Genomic DNA, 18,573 nt, shown 5'->3' with positions numbered 1-18,573 from the left:
TGGCGCATACCAAGACCCAGGGGTTCAAACAATAAAAATTTTTAATCATTCGACAAAGACTTCTTACAGTGCAACAGTGAAACCTGTTTGAATAGTCACATTACATTGTGTCACTCAGTATTAAATGGTCAAAGAGCAGTCTGAGCGTTTCTGCATCTTCTTTACAGAGCCCCTCGCATCAGGGCCACACGGTTCCCCGCTTCCCTCCCACGAGAGCTTCAGCTGTAACAGATCAATTCAACACAGTCCTCCCCAGTTGTGTTTTTTTTTTCCTCTTGGACTTAACGTTCCTACCCTGGAGAGAACAAGCCAATAGTCCTCTCTCTTACCCCTACCACTGTTAGACTCAGGGTCTGGGTAAATACCCAATCCCTACGCTACAAACAAACATTTGTGAGGGTCTCAGTCCCTTTAACACATTACCTAATCCCTTAAATGTTAGGAACAGCAGTGTTGGGCAAGGTGAGGTTAAGGGTCCAAGAAAATAGCAAGACACAAAGGGGTTACAGAGAAGCAGAGGAGAGGTGTGTGAGGGCGGTGCAGAATTCAAAGGGGTGGGGGGTGCAATCATCTCTACATTCCCACAGCACTTCTACTCAGCCCAGATAGAGGAGGGTGCCTGAAATCAAAGTCTTGCAGGACAGAGGCCTGGAACCAAGAGAAACCAGGGTTTTACAGTGATGGTAAAGAGAACGAAGCAATTCTATTTCCATTATGTGGGTCATTCCAAGCCTAAGAATTGTATGTTTCAGAACAGGTGGTTCCTTCAGAGGTGGCAAAAAGGACATGAGAAGAAACCCCTCAGCAAAGCAGAGAAGAAGAGGGGTAGATGAGAGACTGACATAAGACAGATATTAAAGACACAAATATGGATATGGAAACCAGAAGTGACGTGGAGGATTAAGTTCAATATAAATAGATGCTGTTTCTAGGGTACCTGGGTGGGTGGTGGGTGGGGTGTAGAGGACAAGAAATACCAAGTTTGTTGTAAAGCTAGCACCTCTCAATGGAAAGGCACCCTAACCTTTCCTGGATGGGGAGAAGCAAGAGGTCCTATACAAGGCACCTATTCCAGGAACCAACTCTGTAGCCCCACTGGAAAATCAGCAAGGTTGAATCTAACTGTAATTCATTCTGTGTGAGTTGCAATGGGAGATGAAGTCGTTCAATTTCCTAGGTTTCTGAAGGGCTTCAACAGGAAATTTTGGCAGTATCATGCTGGTAACATGGTGATGGCTGTGAATGGAGACAGAGGAAAGATGCATCCTTCCCCATTTTGAGAACCCCTTCCTGGGAAGCTGGGTTCCCCCCACCATCACCATACTTCTAGGGATATGCCTGTGCTAACTTCTAGTATCACAGAGTGAGAGAAGATTATCAGCTCAATACCTTATAAAGATTCTTATCCTTCAGCTGAGGAGCTCCATGGGAGATAGACAGCATCTGCTGTCACTGATGGAAGAAATGTATCCATGGCTGGAGATGTCCAGAGCTTAAAATGACCTGTGATGACATGCTTTCTCCTCCTTTGTCTCAGCAAGCTTCTTCTTCTCTGTTTGCAAACCCTCTACATGATCAATCTAACTTTTCAGGGTGCTACTTTAGGCCTGCTCTTCCCTGTCAGCATCAGTTATGCAGGCATCATGCCTACTACAGAAAATGTTTGGGAGGCTGGGATGGGGAACCAGTAGTCAAAGGTGCTGCCAAAGACCTACTGGGAACTGGACTAAGGAAGATGAAGAGGATAAGGAACCAGTGGTGAGGTAAAAGCTACATATTCCAACTGCTATGGCAGACATGGGTTCTAACTGCAGGAATGGTGTTCTAGCAGGGCTTAAGACAACAGTCTGGTTCACAAATTTTTAACAAAAAAACTCCATTAATCCACAGAGAATTTCTTCCCGTTCCCTTACCCCAAACTATCAACTTCCCCAGAGATGGAGGGAAGAATTTTCCAGACAACTAGAGGTTCTCTGCTGCTCCCTCCTTGGTGAGATGGGCACTCCCCCAATGGTGGGGGAAAAGATATTAGTTTTCTTGGCAGCTCCATCCTAAAAGAATTAAGAATCAGCTGGCTTAAGAAAGGGGGCCAGGGCAAGAGGTGACCATGGTCCCTTGAAGGCTGGAAAAGCAGTCAAAGGGGAAAGAAGAGTGAAAAGCAACCTATGTACAGCCTAAGGATGGCGATGGAGGGAAGCTGAGGAAGGTTCCTTAACTATTCCCTTTTAAAAAAAGGATTGGCTAAGGTTTGAAAAGAAAGCCTGGATAAGGGGGCTCAGTTTGGCCAGAGAACTGAAAACAGGGTGAGCTGGAGATCCAAGCTCAAAGCCTATTCAATCAGAGCAGTTTGGTGTCCCCTTTCCAGGCAGCCAGCACAGCTTAGGACTGTGTGCACGGCCAAGGGAGGGTGCTGTCCCCTTTCTCTCTGTCCCTCTCTTCAAGGCATGGCAGGCTCCTCTCCCTACTACCCATTACCAGTGTCTGGAGTCCACTAATTCTGGCCGAAGGCTGATCTTCTTGAGACTCTCATAGCCTATCACTATGACCATGGTGGAGGGTGTGGCTGCAATGATTCTGGCAGAGAGACCCTTCATGAAGCCCCAGGGGCCCTCCTCTGCCAACAGCTGCTTGAAGGTCAAGATGATTGAGTTCTTGCCCTCCACCTATAAAAAACAACATGGGGAAGAAGCAGTATATGAATAATAAAATATATATATAGCTCTTTAAATATGCAGAGGGCTTTATAAAAATTATCTCATTTGATTCTCACAACAGCCTTGTATAATACATAGAGCAGGTATTATTATCCCTGTATTACAGATGAAGAAACTGAGGCTCAGAACAGAGCCAATAAGTGTCAGAGGCCAGATATAAACCCATGTCTTTTGACTCCAAGCCTCAAATTCTATCCACTCTGCCATATCAGTGAAACTATACTGTTTATTTAATTTTAATGACTCCCCTACCCCCATAACCCAGGACTCGTTCTGGCTGGCTGGATCCTCTTTTTTACTTCTGTCCTGAAAAGGGGGAAAGGTATGTTCTACTCCCCACTAAGGACTCTAGAAGACAAGGAACCTCTTCTCTTTTATTCTTTCTCTGGATAGCTCCTCAGAAGCACCTCTGTCTTCAGGAGACTCTATGTATGGCTTAGGGTGACCTATAGGAAGACTAACCCCTTCCTTCTCCAGACTTCATTCTCTCGTGAGTCTTCACAGAAGATTTCTCCTTAGCCCAAGACTAGGACATTCCAACTCCTCTCTACCCAACCCTATCCCTAACTTTAACCCGTGGCATACTGGAAAAGAGTCAGCAGATACTTAGTCAAGTCTCACTTCTGATACTTACTGGCTATGGGACCTTGGACTAGTCACTTAACCATTCCTTTTCAGTTGCCTCATCTGAAAAATGGAGATAATACTTCACTTCATACCTCACTAAGATTTCAGTGTGGAAAATGCTTTGCAAACCTTAAAGTGCTATGTAAATGAGCCAATATTAACCCTATTCCACACTTCCCTCTTCAGAGAAGCCTTTTCTCTAACTTGCTCTGATTCTGCTTCCTTCAGCTTTTCCCAAAGATCTTTCAGCTCAATCATCTGCCAAGTTTTCATATCTGACTTATTTCTCCCATCAAACTGTGGACTCCTTAAAGGCAGAAGCCTCTAATCCCTAGACCAACTCTCAAGCATCTGGGGCAAGACCCACATCCCCAAGGGGAGCTCAGGTGGACTGTGGGGCAGACTGACTGGACCAAAACAGGTGTGATTAAAGGTTGAATGTCAGCCCTTCGGGATATCCCTAGTGGAGCACCCCAAGGATCTGCATTTCACTTTGTACTAGGTAACATTTTTATCAATGACTTGGATACAGGCATGGTGTGCTCCTCAAATTTGCAGTTGACACAAAGCTAGGAGGGATAGCTAACATGTTAGATGACAGAATCAGGATTTTAAAAAGCCTTGACAAACTAGAATGATAGCTGAATGTAATAAGATGAAGTTTAATAGGGATCAATGTAAAGTCTTATACTTGAGTTTGAAAAATTAACTGTATAAGTAGATTGAGGAAATATAGCTCAGAGAGCAGTTTATTTGCCAAAGATCTGGGGATTTCATTGGAATAAAGGTTCGAGAACCTGTAGCATAAGACAGCATTCAGAAAAACTACTGTGACCTTAGTTTGCATTAAAAGACTCCCTGGTCGCTTTTTAGGATATAATAGTCCTTCTGTCATTTACCATACTCAAGCCATATCAGTATTATTGTGTTCAATTCTAAACACCGCATTTTAGAGAGGACATCAATCAGCTAGAGAGCAACCTTAGGAGGGAAATGAAGATAACAAAGGGTCTTGAGATTAGACCAAGTGAAGAAATGAAGAAGCAGAAATGTTTAGCCTGAAGAAAAGATTTAGGATGGTCAAGAGGGTTTTCGTGGTATTTGAAAAGCTATCATGTCAAACAGAGATTATACTTCTGACTGGCCCCACAGGACAAAACTAGAAACGTCAAAACTGTAAAACAGATTTAAGCTTTACCTAAGAAAAACTTATTAATAATTAGAACTATCCTAATGTAGAATGGGCTGTGAATGTGAAGTACCACAAGAAGGGATTTGGCTAGAATGGAGGGATCAGGATGAAATAGGTATAGGGAGATGGGCCAGAATAGAGACATGAAAGCAGATATTGAAGATGGGACTTAGAGATGTGTGGCCTGGGAGGTCATGCTCAAGACAGGGTTCAACAAATGATAAAGAGACCTCTTACCTGTACCCTGGCTCGGACAATGTCCATCGGGTTGGTGATGACAGAAGCAGTGGCTGCAGCCAGGGGCCCAGAAATGGCTTGGAAGATTATGTGGGGGCAGTCCTTAGGACAGATGTGGGAGAGCTGCTCTGAAGTGGGGAAAAAAGCAAATACATATAAGACCTGCAAGTGACTCCCCTTTGCTCCTTGCTTCTACTTGTCTAAAGATGACTATCTTCTACAGTTAGCCATCTTTTACCCCACCACCCCCACCTTCTTGTCTTCTTCCATCCCACCCTTTTCAAATGTCATTTCAATCACACCACCTAATTTGAATAGAAGAGATCAGGTCCCCTCTGGGGAAACAGATTCTGTAACTTTGCTTACCTATTCTCATGATAGATGGAGAGTTCTTCCTGATAGATCACTCCTATGCTTCTTATTGGGATACCTCCCATTTCCAAATTAAACAGCAAAATCATTGCTCTGAAAAACTAGTGAACCTCCTCAAAGTCCAGGCCAGTGGAAGTTTACTCTTCAAAAGTATTAGGAAAGGAGATGGTGCCACTTTTTCAGTACACATATTCCCAGATCATTAGGAAAGCCTTCCAGTCCAGCCTCAATCTCCCCACATACTCCCACTGTAATAGCAACTACCTCCTTTTAGCACATACTCCATGGAGTTAAAAATTAAGGGCTCACCCACCTACATGGAGTTAGGATTCCCTTCAGTGTTCTCTTCTTTAGACTGAGTTACCATAATTCCTATTATTTCTAGAGAAGATACCTTCTGCTACCTCTCATCTCCCTCTTCCAGTTTTGGTGGTTTGTTCTCATACTACTTGAGAATGAGAGTTGTAAATGAATCACAACTGATAGGGCAAAATTCCTACAATTTAATTCTCCAGTTTCTAGTTCCTTTTCTCCCAAAAGCATAGTACACGAACCAAAACTCTGGCTGACGGTAGGTCAGCAAGAGCAAACTGGATTGGCAACACTATCTTCTGTCTGAATGTCCTATTTCTCTCAAAAAGGCAGAGGACAGAGATTATGCAACTGGCAAAGAATATCAAGCCAAATGGGCTTGCCTGGACTGGCCTCTGAACCTGCAAGCCACAGCATGAACCAGGTCCAGTTTCTCACTTTGGTAGAGAGTAGAGAAAGGAAAGAGAAAACAATGGAAAGAAAGTAGTAGAAGGTGGCAAAGATTCCAGCTACCATCCCCTTTCACTCATTCAATAAGATGTTTGTTAAGTACTGCTTGCTATGTACCAGGCATTGAGGAGGATACAAAAATAAGAGAGTACTTGTGTTGAAGGAGCATACAATACTCCTTAAAATGAAGTAATCATACCAAAATGATACTTGCTATGAGAGAGGCATGAATAAAGTGCTATTAAGAATATAGAGAAATAATTTCTAGTTGGGGAGAGAGGAATCAAGAAAGACTTCATTGAGAAGGCAACATTTGAAATGGGCCTTGAAGTAAGATTTTGACAAACAGAAATGAGGAAGGGAATTTACTTAAGTAGAGGGTACTGCACAAACAAATGCTCTGAGGTGGGAAAGCACAGAAAATAGTCTAGTTTGGCTAGACTGTGGGCTTATGTGAAGGGAGTGGCTTTTATTTGCTAAATAATAAAGTGCACCTGAAGTTGAAGTAGTGTGCAAGTTGGATTTAAGGGAGGTTGGGAGATGAGTTAGGAGAGTCTAGGGAAAGATAATAAGGTTCTGATGACCCTGGAAATAGGATGGTCGGGACAAGTGTCTGAAACACTGCAGAGGTACTGATAGGTCTTGACAATTGGAGGTGAAGGAGGGAAAGGAAGGAGCCAAAGATGTCTCTGAGAATTTAAGCCTGGATGTTAGAGGAATGGTGGTCCCCTACATAGAAACAGATTGGTTGATTACTTCAGTTTTGGACCTGTTCAGTTTAAAAGTTGGAAGGGCATGCAGATAAGAGAGGTTCAGACTGAAGATTTGAAGGTCATCTGATATGTGAGATTTGTCAACCAGACGGAACTAATTATATGAAACAATTCTGGGATTTTGTAGGAGCTGAGATCATCTAGAGGGTGAGCGCAAAGGATTGTTGTTATGCCAAGCTCAAGGTACAGCTTGCTTGCTGGGCCTTAGCTCTGGAAAACAGGATGTCTCCTAATATCCTGAAAGATTAAATGAAATCACCAAGGAGTAGAACAATATAAACAGAAAAGGGACAAGGACAGAATTCTGAGGAGCATTCAAAAATGGAGGGTGGGAAGAAGTCAACAAAAGGAAAATTGGGAGGAAAAACCAGAACAGTGCATGATTATGAAAGCCAAGGGAAAAATAATTTTAAGAAGGTAAGACAATGAATACAGACCACTCTTAGAATTTAAAGAGTTTGCAGGAAAATTAAAGATCATCTTTTCTAACTTCCTAAGTAATGTAGGAATCCCTTGTACACTGTCCCTTACTATTATGAGAAATTTGGTAGTGAAAATAAACAAAAGAAGGAAAGAGAAAGAATGATAATTCAAGACAGTAGCAGTACTGAAATTTTTTTTAGAAGGAATGGGTGGATCAATGTCAAATGCAACGGAAAGGTCAAAGAGGAAAACGGAGAAAAGGTAACTGAACCTAATGATTACAATGTCACTGGTGACTTCTGAGAGTTTCAGTAGAGCACGGGGAGCAGAAGCTTAATTTGAAGGAAGTATCTGAAGATATGAGACAAACATAATTGATAGAGCAAGATAACAGAAGATGAATTAGATAAGAGGGCAAAATAAAGGGTTATAGGCTGGAAAGGTACATTTTGTGCCCCTGAAAGAGATAAGCACAGAAATCGCGAGGGTGTGAGTTAGGGAGGAACAAAGGTTACATCCTACCTCAAATCTAATAACAAGAGCAATGCTAAAGAAAAATACCCACCCTAAGAAGGCATCATAGTATGATAAAGAGTCCTGGACTTGGAATCAAAGAACTTGAGTTCAAACTCAGGCTCTGCCACTTATTACTTGTGTGAAATGGGCAAGATAAAACCTCTCTAGGCTTTCTGTTTCTTTCTCTGTAAAAAAAAAAAGTGGGGTTTATTATCACCCCCCAGTATTCTTTCCATAGTCAGTTCATGTGTCTTTCCCATTCCAATGTCCCATTCCATTAGCTAATCCTGATTCTGTTACAGAAAGCCATTGGCAACTACAACCATTATTCAGTATTTATACTCTTCATTGACTACCCACTACACCCTTGCCTACCTGCATAAAAGTGGTAGAAGGGCCACCATAAAGCACTGTTGGGTATGTAGGTGAGTAGAGAAGCCACATAACCTCGGTAGAAGCCCCGTATTCCATCAGCTTGAAGGATCTGCTGAATGATATACTTGGTTTGGCCAAAAGCCACTACGCCCCGGCCCTCTGTACCCCGAAACACCTGGAATCGGCCCATGGTCTCGCCCTTGCGCTGCATCATCAGGTGCTGGGAGACCACATCAATGGGCACTGTTATGCTCTGGGCCACCAGTGAGGCTGAGCTACCAGCCACTAGGGACTTCACAGTGTTGCTCTGGCTGTACTTCGACACAAACCTTCGGGTGAGCTCATAGGTGGTAACATAGCACTGGCCAGAGACCAGGGTGAGTGTGTTGACCAAGAAACCCCGATAGAGGCCTAACACCCCATCTGTCCGCAGAATCTTGACAAAGGCATCAAAGGTTCCTTGATAGAGGCTCTTGCCCTTCTGTATCTGGAGCCGTGTGCGGATGAGGGCGAAGGGGTAGACACTGATTCGGATCATCATTGTCATTGCCAAACCAAAGACATAGAACTTCTTCTTGTCCAGATGTTCCCACTCAATGATTGGGATGTTGCGTTTATCCTCCATTGTGCCTGAATGCCTGGGCAGTGCAGGGAGTGGGATGGAAAGAGATGAAGAAAAAGAGGAAGAGAAATAGTAGGAAGGGACGAGGTCAGGACTCCTCTGCCCAATGTCTCTGCAATTTGAGTTCTGAAGTTGTAACCCCAGGCATCCTAGCTAATGCTTCATCTTCTAGGAACCCCAGTCAAACATCACTTCAGCCCGACAGGCTCCTCCCTGTCCTAGGTTCACCCCTGGCCATTTCCACCCTCTGAGCTTTCACAAAGGCTGTATCTCCCACCACCAAGATGCCTAATACTCTCATGTTTGCCCAGCCCTGCCCCTCCCAAATAATTTAAATTCTCAAATTGTTTTACCAGGCTTCACTTCTAAGTCTGCCCACCAGCTGCTAGATCTAAAGCTCTACATGGATGGGTAATCTGCCCTGTTTCTGCCTGGATTCTGGTAGTATATCCCTGGTCAGGGACTGTATCACTTTCTTCTTAGTCTTCCCAATAGAGTCCAAAATGAAGCAGACTGGCCACCTGCCAGTGAGTGAGGTTTCTAGGGACTGACATCCCTAAAGACATCCATTGGAAAGTACCTGAGCAAGACGGGGAAATACAGAGACCTAAAGCCATTGTTCCTCCCATTGTGGTCATCTTCCAATAGCTAAATAGTACACCTGGCATAATGCTCTCTTTCTCTTAGTCTCTTTTTCCTCATGTGTGGAGTATCTGTTGTCACCATTCAAGCAGCCCACTGCTACTCAGTCCTTCCTCTTTGGTAATTTAAACCTCTCTACTTCCAGTCCTATGCTAGTCTTTCTGATCCTTATATCCTCTTTTCCTCCTCTTCCTTCTTTTGATCCACCCTGCTACTCACTGGTTCTATAAATTTCTTCCTGCTAAAGAGAAAGCTGGGGATGGAGAATCATGGTAGTAAGGTTTGGAATCTCCTCTCTCTCTCTCTTTCTTGACAAAGTTAGGCCAAAGGGTTCATTGTTCCTTTAATTATTAGAAAACATTCTAAGGAAAGGAAGAAAAAAGCAACTATTTGGGAAGGCTAGCTAGGTTTCCTTAGCTTTGTCAGTCAGACTCTTGCCCTTAAGTCCCCAATCCTGAAAACCAACTATGTGCTGATCCCTGTCCTAGGTACTTGGAGGAAAATCTGGAAGAGAAGATAAGGTCTTTTCAGAATAGAGAGCTCTCAGTTGGATGAGGTAAATAAGATATAACTCTAGGACACAAATATAAGACACAAAGTAGAGAACAATGCAAATTAATATTTATGTACTGCCCTCCCACCCCAAAGTTAAAGTAAATTCACCTTTTGTAATTTCAAACAAAGAAATTATCAAGTACACCCCTAATTCATTTTATAAAACCTAAAGTTTTGAAGAGGAAGCCTACACTTCCTCACCTCTCATTCTCTTCTTAACTCTACACTATTGCTTCAAACTTCATCATTCAAATAAAACTGCTCTCTACAAAGTTACCAATGCTCTCTTAATTGCCAAATCCAATGACCATTTTTTTCAGTCCTCATCCTTCCTGACCTCTCTCTGTGGCCCCTGACTGTTGATCACCTTATTCTCTTAGATATTCTCTTCCCTCTAGGTTTTCTCAACCCTATTCTCTCCTGGTTCCCTTCTGACCAATCAGACTGAATCTTCTTAGCTTCCTTTGCTGGAGCTTCATGCAGGTCTAAATGTGGTGATACCAAAAGACTCTGTCCTGGACCCTTTTCTCTTCTCACTCTATATATTATTTCACTTAATCTCATCAGCGCCAATGAATTCAATTAGCATATTCTATGCAGATGATTCTCAAATCTACTTATTTGGACCTGACCTTCTCTTCTGACCTTCAGTTGAGCATCTCCAATTGCTTATCAGACATCTCAGAACTAGCTGTCCTATAGATATTTTAAACTCAACATGCCCAAAATTGAACTCGTTATCTTTCCTGGAAAACTCTCCCCTTCCTTTCAAATTTCCCTATTATTGTTGAGGGCACCTGAATCCTAACAGTCTCCCAAGCTCACAACCTAAGTATCATCCTTGACTCTTCACTATCTCTCACCCCCTATATCAACTCTGTTATCAAGGCTTACCAATTTCACCTTTGTAACATCTCTCAAATGTGCCTCCTTCTCTCTTCCGACACTGCCACCATCCTGGTACAGACCCTTATCTCCTCGTACCTGGACCACTGCAACAGCCTGCTGATGGGTCTGCCTGCCACAAACATTTCTCCTTTCTAATCTGCCCTCCATTTAGCAGCTAACATGGTTTTCCTAAAGCACCAGTCTAATCACGTCACCCAGCTATTCAATAAATTCTAGCAGCTCCCCATCACTTCTAGGATCAAATATAAAATTCTATTTGGCATTCAAAGCCCTTCAGAACCAACTCCACTGCCCCCTCCTCAACTTTCCAGTCTTCTAACATCTTACATGCTTCCCATATACTCTTCAATCCAACTACAATGGCCTCCTAATTGTTCCTTGAACAAGATATTCCATCTCTTGCCTCTGGGCATTTTCTCTGACTATCCTCTATGCCTAGAATTCTCTCCCATCTCATCTTTACCTCCTGGCTTCTTTAGCTTCCTAACCAATTTTTCTGAAACACATCTTTTATAAAGCAAAAGATACTTGTAGAGCAAACTGAGTACATAAGGGTTGAAAGTTTAGTCAATAATTTAAAGGAAATGAATAGTCAGGGTTATTCAAGGTTACCCTAGAGAAGGCTTCCTTGGAGGAAGGGGATATAAGACAGTTTGAAAGCAGGAGAGGAGCATGAATTGAGAAAAATACCCTTTCCATTCCTTTCTAAGTGGAGAACAACCTAAACAAAAGTTTGACAGTAGAAGAGTATGAAAAGACAGAAAATAAACTGGCTTGGCTAGAATGACAAATCACAAGAAATGAGTTTGGTGAGACAGAGAAGACTTTGGGATCAAAGAGTATAACTACTTGAAAATGCTAATATTGAGACAGCAATACTGAGACAGGGATTGGGAAGGGTGAAGGGCACTTCTGTCTTTCCCTACTTCCGCAAAGGATATTCACCCATCTTAGCATAAGTGTCTCATTCTGAGAGTGAAGAGAAGGGGGACATGTTTCTGGGCACAGAAATGTATCAGATACATTTCCAATCTTGGGAGTTAGGATTTTTGCTCTGGGGAGTGGAGATTTCCAGAATAGTTCTCTCAATGCTGAGTCATTTCCTTCCCAAGAACGGGAGGCACAGCTGTGGAAATGTGGCCTTCATTCAGTCCTCCAGGTTTGAGTGAACCTGATGACTAGCTAGATGCCCAGGCACTGCTTCAGTTTGCCCTGGAAAAATCAGTCTCTTTCTTTGCCTTTCCAACCTGTTTTCTGAGTAGCTGAATGTGCTGTTTTCCTAGGACAAATACAACACGGTTTTTGGAAGACAGGCTTCCTGATTTACTCATACAAACCTGATGATGTACTGGGCAGGGCAGGAACATGGAGTTAAAGAAGATAAGGAGACTCTGGCTGAGGGTGAGATCAGTTCGAGAGTTTAATTCTAGAAGGAAAGAAACTCTTCATAACAAATCACAGGTCACTAAGCTGTCTTCATTCATTAGCCCTTCTCAATGTTCCTATGCTTCCTGGTCCTGCTGTCCCACTTTTTTCCTCTTTAGCTCTCACCTGTACTTGTCTACTTCAAATTCTCTGAAAGAGAAGGGAGCCCTGAGGCTGTTGATTTACATCATTTCTAATAGGACAGACAGATAGAGGATTGTTCCTCAGAAGTGATTCAATACTTTGGAAGGAAGGCTAAGAAGAGAAGCAAGAACACACAGAGTCCCCTCAGTTCCTTCAGGAAGCCATTGCTTCTAATTACATGTATCTGAAATCTCTCTTTCGGCAGTCTATTCCCCATATTTCGTACTATAACGCTGCCCCCATTATTTTTCCTCTATGAAAACTCCCATCAGAGAGCCATTCTCCTTCAAACTTATCTTCCAAATTCAACCAGCCCAATTATCTTGTTTCTTCCCCAGTCCTTTAATTGTGTGCACTGCTTCATACCTTCTAATTCTTCGCATTGTGGAGAAACACAAAGGTAGGTATCCAAAAGTAAGGTTCTGGCCCGGAAGTGTACTCTAGGCCAGTGGCAAAGTCAAACCACCAGACTATTTGGTCGAAACACCAGTTCTATTCCTCACACTAGGCAGAACTGGGTGAGCAATAAATAGGTTGACAGAGATCGAGGTCCACAAAGAGTATATGCTGTTTCCTAAGCTCCACCAAAGTCTACTAAAAGGATCTGCCTGACTCCATCCTGATTTCATTAGGACTGGACCTAGGGGAGACCACCTTTGCCCAGGTCTACAACTTCAGTCCTTTTCATATCACTGTCTCCCAGGCCGAGTCCTCAGACCGCCTCACCCCAAGTCGCAATTTCTCTGCGCTAGTCTCCCCTAGAGACTTGAAACTGGGGGTGGGTTGGGGGAATTCGAATCCCTCCCACCCAATTCTACTAGACCAACAACGAAAACTTGGGCACACAAGGGGTTGACTGATTCTATGATGATTTTATTTACCCTTACAAGTTGTCTCCTGGGTCTTTGTTAGACCTTATATAACCACCTTATATAAGCCCGTCTGTGATAAACCAAACGTGCAGACTCCCCCTTCGGAAGTTACTTACATCTAAGCCACCCATGCAGCTCTTAGATGCCCACCCCGACCCCGCTTCCCAAAACAAACACCAAGTGACTCCTCCAACTCCGACCTCATACTGACCCGAAAGCTGACCCCCTGCCCAAACCGCCCTGAAAAGATCGATTCCCCGTCCTGAGACTCCAGACTCAAACCTCCTCTGCCCCACTACCCCCGAGCGCCCCAAAGGCAACCCCCACGAACCCATAGGCCCCGCCCCTGCCACTTGCCCCGCCCCCAGGGACAGCCCGCCCTTCCCCCCCCAGTTCTCTCACCGGCAGCCCCGGCTCGTGTACACCCACCGCTTCCTACCTCCTGAGCCCCGGATGGCCCTGTCGATAGTACCGGCGCTCTGCGGGCCGGGACTCCTAGGGTGTTGCTCCTGCCCTAGCTTCAGCGCTCGGCGAGCGGAACCCAGCAGCATCTTCCTCCATATCGGCCCGGCTCCCCACACCGCCGGAGCCGGAAGTGAAGCTGTCATTGACCTCCCCCCCTCCCACCGTCCCAGCTTGAAAGGAGGTGGGGCTGAGCGACAGGTGGCTTGACCAATGGTGCGCTGGAGCCCCTAATCACGATAGAAGAGGTGAGTTCGGGGGCGGGTCCAAGAGCGGTGATGATGGACAGATTCGGAGGCCATCTTAGGAAAGGGCATGTGCCACGCCCCCTTCCGCTTCAGCGAGCTCTAACCCGCTTCTTTGTTGTTTCGCTTTGCTCGTTTCCAATTCATGGAAGTCAACTCACGAGATGCTTCTTAAAAAGCGACTTGCTCGTGGGTCACCTTGTGCCTGGAGAACAATTGCAGGTTCGAATCCTACTTCCCTAAAGTTGTTTTGGCGGGGTTTTTGCCAATTAATTTAAAATAATAATTATTGACACTTAAATGCAAGTTGACAGTTGATTCCTGCTCTCTGCTCAGTAGTCACAGAAAGCAAAGGGCAGGTAGCAGAAGAGATAATGAGGTCCTCACAACAAGGAAGGGAAAGGCAGGTATTACAGGTACCCATTTTACAGATGAGGAAACGGAGGCATGCATAAGTGAAGTGGTCACAGAGATAGTAAGGGTTAAAGGTGGGATTTGAAGCCAGGTTTTCTTGGAGAACCTCAGTGGTGTAGTGACCAGATTGCTGGATATAAAGTTAGAAAGAGCTGACTCTGACCTTTAGTATCAGTGTGTGGCCATAGGCAAGTCATTCAGACTATCTGAACCTTAGTTTCCTCATCTGCAAAATAGGTATAATGCTTGTAGTTCCTACTTCACAAGGTTGCTTTGAGACTCAGATGAGACTTTTATATAAGGTTCAGCTGTTATTTTTCCTGACTCCAAGTCCTGTATTCATCTATCCTTTGTGTCATACTACTTCTCAATCTCAATTCAACAGGAAGATTCTTAGTGCTGCTCTGTGAAATGGCAAATCCTCAGTCTTTGGTCTGGTTACTGACTGGCTCAAATCAATCAACAAGTATTTATTAAGTACCTACTATGTGCCAGGCACTGTGCACAGCTGGAGACACAAGTACAAAGGATGAAACAAAGACCTTACACTCTAAATGGGGAGACAACAAATACATTTGTAAATATACAGGATTTATAAATACAAAGTGAGTAAGTACAAATACAGGGTGTTTCAAAAGTCTAGCACAGGGGGCAGCTAGGTGGCACAGTAGATAGAGCACTGGCCCTGAAGTCAGGAGGACCTGAGTTCAAATATGGCCTCAGACCAGACGCTTGACACTTACTAGCTGTATGACCCTGGGCAAGTCACTTAACCCCAATTGCCTAAAATAAACAACAACAACAAAAATCTAGCACAGTTTTAAACTGTAATAGCTAAAGATGGAAGCTATCAAAGCTTAAAACTGTGCTAAGACTAAGTAGTAACATATGAGGTAGTTTGGGAGACAGGACCCAACAGTTGGAGAGGATCAGGAAAAAGCTTCATGCAGAAGTTGCTATTTGATCTGTACCTTAAAGGAAGAGAAAGACTCTATGAAGAGGAGGTGAGAAGGAAGTACGTTCCAGTTATGAGGAACAGATGGTGCAAAGTCAGAAGATAAGAGTGCTTCGTGGTGTATGTGTGTGTGTGTGTGTGAGAGAGAGAGAGAGTGAGAGAGAGAAGAGAGAGAGAGAGAGAAGAGAGAGAAACAAAGAAGACTAGTTTGGCTGGAGAGAAGACAGAAAGGTCAGTATTGTCCAATGAGGCTAGGAAGATAGATTGAGATCAGGCTGTGAAGGGCTTCACAACTGAATGGAAATGTTTATGTTTTATCCTAGAGGCCACAGGGAGCCACTGGAGTTGATTGAGAAGAAAAGTCACATGGTCAGGTCTACAGCTTGAAGAAAATTATATTGGCAGCAGGGCTAAGGTAGACTGGAGTGGTGAGAGACTGGAGGCAGGGAGTCCTCTTAGGATGCTATAGAAGTCATCTAGGTGAGAGGTGGAACAGGCCTGAACTAAGGTGGAAGTTGTGTGAGTAGAGAGAAGGGTACAGATACAAGCTATGTTTCAGAGGCAGAAACAAGAAGATTTGGCAACTGAAAGGATGGATATGTGGGGTGATAGAGAGTGAGGAGGATGAAAACAATTTGAACCAGGGAGACTTGAAGGATGATGATGCTTTTAACAGAAGGCGGGAGGTTCAGAAAAAGGTTTGAAGGAAGGTAGTGAGTTCAGTTATGAACATGTTGAATTTGAGCTATCTCCAGGACGTCCACTCTACATTGCCAATAGACAGTAGTGATGTAGGACTGAAGCCCAGGGGAGATACAGGGGTTTTCTCTGTGTGGTGTGTATTCTCTCTGAAGAACTTTTGAAATCATTTGTGAGACATGGGAGACACCAGCACAGGACTGCCTAGCATAAAAGTGCTGTGCTCTGTGAACAAAGCAGGATTACAGTAACTCAAAAGAAGTGTGAGATACACAAATTTAGAGACATCTCCTCTCCAAATGTTCACGTGGACTATTTGTGCCTGACCTGTGGTAGAGCACTCTGAGCTTGTATTGGTCTGATCAGCCCCAGTCGGACACACTGTAACTTGACTCCAACATAGTAATGTCATTTTGGGCCTCTTGGAGAATGAAGGACAATAACCAACCATACATATATATGCATGTGTATGTATGTCTGTATGTGTCTATGTGTATATACGTTACCATCTATGGGGAGTTGACAGTTAAACTCGTGATTGATGAGGTTACTAAAGAGAAAGTATAGAAGTTGAAGACAAGAAAGCTTTAGGGACTTAGGGAACACCCACAGTTTAAGGGGCAACAAAGAAGATTGAAGACAGGTAGGAAGAGAGCCAGGGGTAAGTAGTGTCATAAAAATCCACAGAGGGGGCAGCTAGGTGGCACAGTGGATAGAGCACCAGCTCTGGACTCAGGAGGACCTCAGCTCAAATCTGGCCTCATACACAAAACACTCACTAGCTGTGTGACCCCGGGCAAGTTACCTAACCCTATTGCCTAGCAAAAAAGACCAATAATAATAATAATAATAATAATAATAATAATAATCCATAGAGGAAAGAGCATTTAGGAGGAGAGGATGGTCAACAGTGCCAACTCAGAGGATCCTATGTCAGTCCAACATCCAGGCTGCCCACCTCCAGGGGCTTTTTCTTGGAGTTTCTCAGAGGGCCTTTTGTCAGCCCCAGGCCACTGGCCTTTAGCATCTGTGTTCCAGGTTCCCTCCTTCCACTGCCACCTCTTGCTTCCTGACCGGACTCTCCTAGACTATACCAGACTTACCTTTGTATGACTGCTGTGAGACCAGACTCCCAAGGCCCTGCAGAACCCAATGTCACCACTTGCCATGAGGAAGGGTCTTGAACAGCATGATCATCTGCCTCCCTCACCATCCCTCACTCCAGCATCTACTACTCTAGACTCATTTGTCAATGGTTGACATACTACCACCCCCTGATATTCTCCTCCTCCTAGTAATTCTGACCCCCCACCCCAACTACTGAAGTACAAACCCCATTCTCTATCCCTAACTGCCTCTTCCCTCACTCCTATCCCCCTTAACCCTACCCCCAACATGTCCCACTCTAGCAATTCTGTCTTCTTCTCTTCTCTCTGGGATACCTGCTCCATAATTATTTAACTTGCTTTCTTTGTAAATGTAAATCTTTTTTTTCCCCACTCCGTCCATCTTCTGACACTGACTGAGTCCTAACTCCCTCCTGATGACATTGCATACCTGGCCACCATTTCTAATACTGGAGCTGCTTAATGAGACTGGAGAAAATCACAGAATCTTACTTAATTTGTTCATTACAGATTTCTGTTATATAATCTCACCTGGACCTTCATTGTAGCAAAGCAATCCTCTTATACCTTCCTAATCAATTTACTATTTCATCCCTCCTCAAACCTCCCACTGCTCCCCCTCCTCACACCCTTTCAGCTGAGAACTTTGCTTTATATGTCACTGATAAAATTGAGGCCATTTTTAAAAAACTCCTTGTTTTCTCCTCATCCACATCTCATGTCACTCAGACATCTTCCCCTATTTCTGCCTTTACCCAGTCTCATAAAAAGCCTTCTCTTTGCTAAGGCAAACAAGGGATCCCATTCCATCCAATCTTCTCCGGCAAATTGCCTCCTCTGTCATATCCACTTTCTCAATCTCTCCCTATTGACTACTTCCCTGATGCCTACAAACACACCCATGTTTCCAACCCTCTCTTGATGCTAGCATCCCTGCTAACTACTGTCCTCTATCTCTCCTTCCTTTCCTGGTTAAACTTGAAAAGGCCATCTACAATCAGTGCCTCCACTTCCTTTTTTTATTTTCTTACCTCTCTGTACTCTGGCTTCCAACCTCACCATTCAACTGAAACTCCTCTTTCCAAAGAAACCAATGATCTCTTCATTGCCAAATCTAATGGCTTTTTTTCAGTCCTCATCCTTTTTTTACCTCTTTGCGGTCTTTGACACTGTTGGTCACCTTCTCCTTCATGTTTCCTTTTCTCTAGGTTTTAGAGACACTGCTGTCTCCTAATTTTCCTTCTGTCAGAATTCCTCCTTTGCTGCATCTTCATCCAGGTCTTGCTCACTAATCTTGGGTGTCCCCCAAACCTCTGTCCTGGGCCCTCTTCTCTTCTCCCTCTACACTATTTCATTTGGTTATCTAATCAGATCCAAAGGATTCAACTATAATCTCTGTGCTGATCATTCTCAGATCTGCTTATACAGCCCTAACCTCTTTCCTGACTGCCAGTCTCACATCCCCATTACCTGTTAGACATCTCAAATTAGATGTCCCTCAAACATCTTAA

The 18,573-nt window shown here is 43.9% G+C and overlaps 1 protein-coding gene across 3 annotated transcripts; it reads right to left on the bottom strand.

Moving 5' to 3' along the window:
- Positions 1-23: 23 nt before the first annotated feature.
- On the bottom strand, positions 24-13,781 carry SLC25A44 (solute carrier family 25 member 44). Of its 3 annotated transcripts, XM_078156170.1 has the most exons (6): positions 13,600-13,781; positions 12,057-12,114; positions 7,992-8,629; positions 4,771-4,898; positions 3,349-3,401; positions 2,573-2,663 (listed from the first exon to the last, which is right to left on the bottom strand). In XM_078156170.1, the coding sequence occupies exons 1-5, from the start codon at positions 13,766-13,768 to the stop codon at positions 3,375-3,377; spliced, it is 1,020 nt and encodes a 339-aa protein (XP_078012296.1). In that variant the 5' UTR covers positions 13,769-13,781; the 3' UTR covers positions 2,573-2,663; positions 3,349-3,374. The 3 variants fall into 3 exon arrangements, with proteins under 3 accessions (XP_020847192.1, XP_020847195.1, XP_078012296.1); XM_020991533.2 differs by lacking the exon at positions 3,349-3,401 and having other exon boundaries at positions 24-2,663; positions 13,600-13,776; XM_020991536.2 differs by lacking the exons at positions 3,349-3,401; positions 12,057-12,114 and having other exon boundaries at positions 24-2,663; positions 13,600-13,689.
- Between the last annotated feature and the right edge of the window lie 4,792 nt (positions 13,782-18,573).

The sequence above is a fragment of the Phascolarctos cinereus genome, unplaced genomic scaffold (assembly GCF_003287225.1).
Source record: "Phascolarctos cinereus isolate Bilbo 61053 unplaced genomic scaffold, phaCin_HiC Scaffold_5;HRSCAF=322, whole genome shotgun sequence".
Classification (NCBI taxonomy): domain Eukaryota; kingdom Metazoa; phylum Chordata; class Mammalia; order Diprotodontia; family Phascolarctidae; genus Phascolarctos; species Phascolarctos cinereus.
The sequence above is the reverse complement of the archived record's forward strand: the minus strand, read 5'-3'. Positions and strand labels throughout refer to the sequence as shown.

Excerpts from the sequence above, each read along its gene's own strand:
- SLC25A44 (XM_020991533.2), bottom strand. The coding sequence starts at position 13,768 with ATGACAGCTTCACTTCCGGCTCCGGCGGTGTGGGGAGCCGGGCCGATA. Across the intron at positions 12,115-13,599 it reads GGCCATCCGGGGCTCAGGAG|CCAGAGTCTCCTTATCTTCT; the intron begins GTAGGAAGCGGT and ends TCTCACCCTCAG. Across the intron at positions 4,899-7,991 it reads CTTCTACCACTTTTATGCAG|AGCAGCTCTCCCACATCTGT; the intron begins GTAGGCAAGGGT and ends TCCCCACTTCAG.